A 6,543-nucleotide genomic window follows, 5' to 3' on the forward strand; every position below is an offset into this window, starting at 1 on the left:
TAAGGAACAAGCCTTTTTTTTTTTTACAGCTGTCTGCAAAGTTCTTCAAAACACAAGTTATTATAAATATAAACCATAAAGTGGAAACATTTTCTTCCAAACAATAGAACCTATTTAAAAACAACTCTACATAGAAAATGCCATTACATCCTCGTGAAAACAAGCTGGAAGTGGATGATCGCCCCAAATACTTAACAGAGCTTCACTTCTCAGCGTTGCCTTCGGCTCTGGAATGGGCTCTATGCATGTTGTCTGCTCATTCCTTTAAAACATCATACGATAACACATGTAAACCTTAATAAGGTCAAGTAGAGGACCCTCTACAAATAAGGGTGTTGGCAATTCCATCCAAGTAACACAAAGCTACTCGGAGCAGGAACTTGGGGGAGGGGGGCGATGTTTCTTCCTTTCACCTTTCTCCAACCTTCTCCCAAATTCCACCCGCCTTTTTTCTTTTTCCGTCTCTCTCTAAATCCATAAGCAAAGATGTTTGTTTTCTTGTCTGGTTTTTTTGAGAGTTTCGGGGAAATAGCATATGAAGGAATGAAGAAATATATAAAGCAAGCCTTGTCATTCAAAGCATTGTAGCCTAATTCTCTCCATGATTCTATTGATAAGTCCCCAAAGGAAAACCATGCATTCCGCTGGTGCTCCTAGCTCCCGATGTTTCAATCGGGACAGTGGATTGCCTATTCTATCCAATAGGATAAAGTTTTCTTTTGTTTGAAATTCTCAACATATACATATATATGTATTCTATGTTTACAGAGTTTCATCACATGAAACTAAATTACTTAATCATTTATTATTTGAGGTTCAAGGCCCCAACTTGACTTTAGGAGTTGTTCTTTAAATGCCGAGTCTGCAGAGGTTTTACATGATATTCGTAGATTTTCAGAGCAGGACCCAATTTTAATGAAAGTCCCGTTAACACATCATTCCTTGTCATGAGCAGCAGGGATTTTCCATCAATTTCCTAAAACAGAAAACATAAAATAAAACCAATTTTTTATCTCTAGAAGCTCTGGAGAGTCTGAAAAATCTTTCCCTTCCATTTCGAAGGAAGAGATGAAGCACTGGGAATTGTTAGCAAACCAAAAACCCAAATCATTTTACTTCACATGGGACAAGCTCAAGAAAAATGTTTCCAAATGTCATCTTCCCCTTAAAAAGAAGCCAGACAAACTGGGATTTGATTAAACATGACCCACATTTAGTCACAGCTAGCAAAATCTCAAATATTACATCTTAGTAAATGATGGTGAGGTCTATAGCCCATGACCTCACAATGGGAGAACTGTAGCTCTCTAGATTGAAACATGACAAAGAGAACTAAGTTACTGGTTTCTTCAAATGATTGGAAGGAAACAAACAAAAAATTCCTAACATCAGGCACTTGGATATACTAGCTGTATGCTGGCTGACAGATAAAATAAGGGACAGGCACTAAGATTTCCTGAAGTTACATTCATATCTGACTCACTAATAGCCTTGGGAAACCTACCTTGACCTTAGCTGGGTCTCAGTTTCCCTCTTTAAAAAAAAAACCCCAGTATTCTAACCTCACACTAGACATTAATAGTTAATGCATGTGTTGGGGCATCCAACCAATCAACTGGAATCAGAGATAATAAGATGTAAAGCTGGTAGGACCTTAGAGATCATCTACTTTAATCCTTTTATTTTCAGATGGGCCTGATGGTCAGGTAAGTGGATTGATTAGCCCAAAGGTCAAACAGCTGGTGAACAGCTGGACCTGACTTCAATGACTTGAACCTGAGTCTTCTGACTCCAAATCCAGAGCAGTTTCCAGAAGAGTAGGCTGCTTGGAAGATCTCTAAGGAAGGTGCTGGTGCCATATTGCCTTCTCTGTGGTTTGCTGGAATGGCCACACAGAAAGTTGTAAGGAAAAAAATCAAGTTCCCCTCAACCAACAATTTAACTGTCAATATAGCATACTGTCACTTCCACTCTGTGTCGAGCTACATAAGCAAAGGCTGGACAGTCACTTTTCAGGGATGCTCTAAGGAAGTTTCTGGCTCACCGCTGAGTTACAACAGCTAGCCCCTAAGATTCTAGAAGCATAAAGCTGAGGAATGTAATCTCCTTGAGGGTGAGGGTAGGAGCAGCTTTATTTTTGTCTCCGTACCTATACTGGCCTACCACTGGCCCTTAGACATCTTTTCTTTAATCTGGATCCATGATGCCATCAGCATAGAAAAATCAAGTGTGGAGATTCCCACGAACGGTGCATATCTGAACTCAGCAGTCACTTAAAGTTCTTTTTTTTTTTTAAGGCAATTGGGGTTAAGTGACTTGCCCAGGGTCACACAGCTAGTAAGTGTGTCAAGTGTTTGGTCTGAGGCCGAATTTGAACTGAGGTCCTCCTGACTTCAGCGCCGGTGCTCTATCCACTGCGACACCTAGCTGCCCCCTAGTCACTTAAAGTTTTAGAGCATTGCCTAGAGTCCAAACATGACAAACGATTTGCCCAGGGTCACCTGACCGGTATAGGTCAAAGGCAGAACTCGAATCCTCATCTCCCTGACTCCAAGTCCTATTTATTACAACATACTTTGCACACAGAGTCAACTCATAAGGCTTTGCACATAAGAGTTGACATGTAACACTTGTTTAACCATGGACAAGTCCTTTCTCTTCTCCCAGTGCCCTGGGTAGTAAACTCTAAGGAAACTTGAAGCTACACTAGAGTTACCCATTTGGATCAATGAAAAAAGTTTCTACGCTGAGAAGCAGATCCTCATATAGATAAAATTGCAGGTCACAACCAAAATAAAATAAAAGTTTCAGTTTCTTCATCTGAAGAAAAGGGCACTAATGCCTGTACTCCAGAGATGACAAGGGGTGGCAAACCTTAAAATACTATGAATCCCTCATTAACCTTGTTCTGATGTCTAATTGAATAGAATCTCAAGGTTAATCTGAGATGCAATGTGGCATAAGGGTCTGAGTGGTAGCACTGGAAGGATGAAGATCTGAGTTCAAGTCTTGACTTTGATGGATAATTAGCCATGTGACCACGGGCAAGTCACTGAACCCTGAGCATCCCAGGCAGCATTCTGATACTATAAATTACAGGTGAGTTGATGATCTATATCCACACTGGAAGGTTTCCTACATTAGTGAAACCACAGGTCTGGGGAGAAAAAAGCATAGAAAGCATTGAGTATTCAAAGACAAAAGGAAAACCTTCTGGGCACTCAATGAGTTTACGTTTAAAGAAAATGAAAAGTAGCTTCCTTATCTCTGTCCCAGTCTCTCTTTCTCTCTCTCCCTCTGTTTCTCTGTCTCTCTCTCTCTCTCTCACACATACACCCACACACATACACGCACACACAAATGAAAACTTCTAGAATAGAAAGTGTTCTGAGATCCTTTGAATGATGGTACTGCGTGTAACATCACCTACTATTTATCTCTTATGAACGCTATTGGCATGAATAAAGTAGTTAGAGACCTGGATCTGAGCTCCTAACTAGTAAGTAGGGGCAAAATGTCTGCTGGTCCCAGGGTTCGTGGTCCCCCTTGTGCCTACACACATTTTCACAAATAAAGCAAATTGCTTTCCATGTCACTCTACACTTCAGGTGAGCTCATTTAGGCAATGGTGATCAATGCCTAAGTGGGAGGTGGCATTCAGCTGGGCATGAGGCTAGTGGAAAACAGACGGCTCTGAAAGGAATCATGCTTTCCCCAGGGTGATATAGACAGTTCACTGAAGGGATCAATTTCCTAAACTTCTCATCTAGTTGAGGGAGCTGTTATAAGAACAAATGTGATCATGATCCTAATGAAGTGATCTGAATATTTCCTAGGAAGAGTGCTAAGGAATTGAGGATGACATCATTATCATCATCAACTTGGCTATGGTCCCCATAACTCTCTTCTCCACGTTCCATGTTTTCCTGGTAATAAAACCAAAGCAAAAGCCCAATTATTTCAGCCTGGGTCATTGGTGGGTTTGGACTTCTCAGGTCTTCACTGAACTTTACCACTGAACAAAACCATGTGACTTGACCATACATCATCCAATAACCAATGAGGCAAATACCCAGAATGACCAGTTAAGAGGGCAAGAGAACAGAATTGTTAACAGCCACATGACTCAGTCTAGCAATGTCTCTCAGTCTTTTCTCCCCTTCTCCTTGAGCAGCTAAGGTGAGAACTTAATAAAAATCACACAGAAGGGAAAAATGCTAGTGCGGACCTCAACCAGTGTGTTTTTGTCACCCAGGTGGCGGGTGCAGGTTTGAAGGCTTTGTGAAGTCACTAGCATTCAGAAGCACGAACTGATCAAGGTTTGTTTTCTAGAGACAGGCAACGTCTAAATCTTTTTCTGCAGCACTACCATCCACTTGTTCTCATTTGGGACTTTTCAAACAAACAGTCCAAACTACAGGCTTTTAGTCACTCACTGAAGGGGATGCTGTATGTTCTACACAAAGATTAAGACAGATGAATCTGCCTCTGCCCTGCCCTGCAAAATCAGGAGGCTTCCATGAGGGCCCACAAAGTGAAGTCTTCTCATCTCCGTTGGCACTAAGCTCTTCCACAACTCAGCACTTCTGTCAAAAGCAGAGAATGTCAGTGAAAGACGCCGAAATCTGGCTTCCACTTCAGACAAAATGGAAAATCATGTTTCATGCTCTAATTTTGTTTTCCCTATGCTCAGCAGACACATTGCTGTTCACCTTGGACCAGGATTAGGAAAAGAAAGGGCCAGATGTAATTCATAATTAAAAACAAACAAATAAATGTATGGGCTCAATGAACAAGATAAAACTGCCAACTGCTGACTTCGTGTTTTGGGGGAGAGGCAGGTAATAGCTGCTAGGCAGAAAACAGCAGGTCCATTTTGACTCTCCTGCCCTCTGCCCTCTGCCCTCTCCTCCCCCTGGACACAGTTCTCTGCTGAACTGTGGACCTCTACAGAAGTAGCCTTGGCATTTCTCACTGTCAAGGCTCTGCAAACTTCCTGAGGTTAAAATACAAAGAATAAATTTCTGTGGTAAAATCACACAGGTTGCACGGTTGCAGTGGGGGGAGCCCCCCTCTCTCAGAGTAGATGATTTACAAAGCAGGACCTAATAATGCAACTGAATCAAAACCAGAGAAGTGTCCAATATCAGAAGGCAATGTGAGATTGCGGTTTAAAGTCAGGTTCAACTCCACCTCTGACACCAGCTGGGGACTGCAAACAATTGACCTAACCTCTCTAGCCTCAGCATCCTTACCTGTAAAATAGAAATAAGAATAGTTCTGTTGGGAAGATCAGATTAAATGGACATAGCCATTTTCAAACCTTAAAGCATCCACAAACACTCTTGTTATCATCATATGCCTATATGACGTAGTGGTATAATGTAAAAGGGAATATTGAGCTGGGTAGATCAGGACCTCACTTTCTTCATCTTGTCTTCAGTTTCCTCCTCTGAAAAATGAGGGAATGAGTGATGCCTTAACATTCTATAATTACATGTACTTATATGCTGCTTAAAGCCCTTAAAGCAAGTGGCAGGGAAAACGAAAAGCTTTGCACAATAAGGGTGTTGTTTTTACTTTTATTTTGAGGGTGAATCTTGTTGACTTAAGCAAGGCCTGAGGCCTCCATCATCATGGTATCTCTCAAGAAAATACTGACCAAACTCGGGGCTCCTGCTAAGAAAGAAGCAATGTGAAATTTATAAGTTATCATTGACTAATATCTTGCCAGTGACATCAAGAAAGGTAACATATGTAAATATATACACATATACAAATATATTTACATACATTTAACATCTACACATATTACATTTATGTTTACATACGTATACTTACACATGTTTTTATATATCTATATACATTTACAAAAAATGATTATATTTTAGCAAAAAAAGAAAAGACATTGAAAGGAATTGGCTAAATGTTTCCTTTTTTTTTTGCTTACATTCATCTATATTAGTTAGCTTGGTGATAATGGCAATACTTACAGATCTCTTCACATATATTATTCTATTTGAACCTCACAATAATCCTGTGAGAAAGGTACTATACATATTATTATCCCCATTTTACAGATGAGGAGCCTGAAACTGAGAGAGTAAGTAATTTGTCCCCCTTTACCCCGCCATCACACAACTACTAAATGTCAAGAGGGAGGATGTGAACCCAGATCTTCCTGACCACCATGCTCAGTCTCCCACACCAAATGGCTTCTCGACAATAAAGGCAGCATCTCCTGTCCTGTAACTTACCAGTGTTCAGGATGCTGTCCTCTGTATTAATCTCATTTGGGCTTCACAACAGCACTGCAATATGGGCAGGGAAGATCTTACCCTCATTGTACAGATGAAGAGATTGGGGTTCCAAGCCACTTAGTCGCTGCCAGGCCTGGTACAAAGATTTTCTGCCCTCCTAAGCTAGTGTTCTTCCCACTAGAGCATGTTGCTTCACATGCGGATAAGGTGGAATTAACCACCCACATACCACAAAAGCAATATATATATATATATATATATATATATATATATATATATATAT

General features: G+C 40.6%; 1 protein-coding gene across 1 annotated transcript in view; it reads right to left on the reverse strand.

Moving 5' to 3' along the window:
• Positions 1-835: 835 nt before the first annotated feature.
• Positions 836-6,543, reverse strand: part of SAMD13 (sterile alpha motif domain containing 13) — a 31,341-nt gene continuing 25,633 nt past the window's right edge. Inside the window, exon 3 of the mRNA XM_027873927.1 lies at positions 836-976. Within this exon, the coding sequence (XP_027729728.1) occupies positions 836-976 (141 nt within the window). The remainder of the gene's footprint in view (positions 977-6,543) is intronic.

Source organism: Vombatus ursinus, unplaced genomic scaffold, assembly GCF_900497805.2.
Source record: "Vombatus ursinus unplaced genomic scaffold, bare-nosed wombat genome assembly UNPS02014803.1, whole genome shotgun sequence".
NCBI lineage: Eukaryota > Metazoa > Chordata > Mammalia > Diprotodontia > Vombatidae > Vombatus > Vombatus ursinus.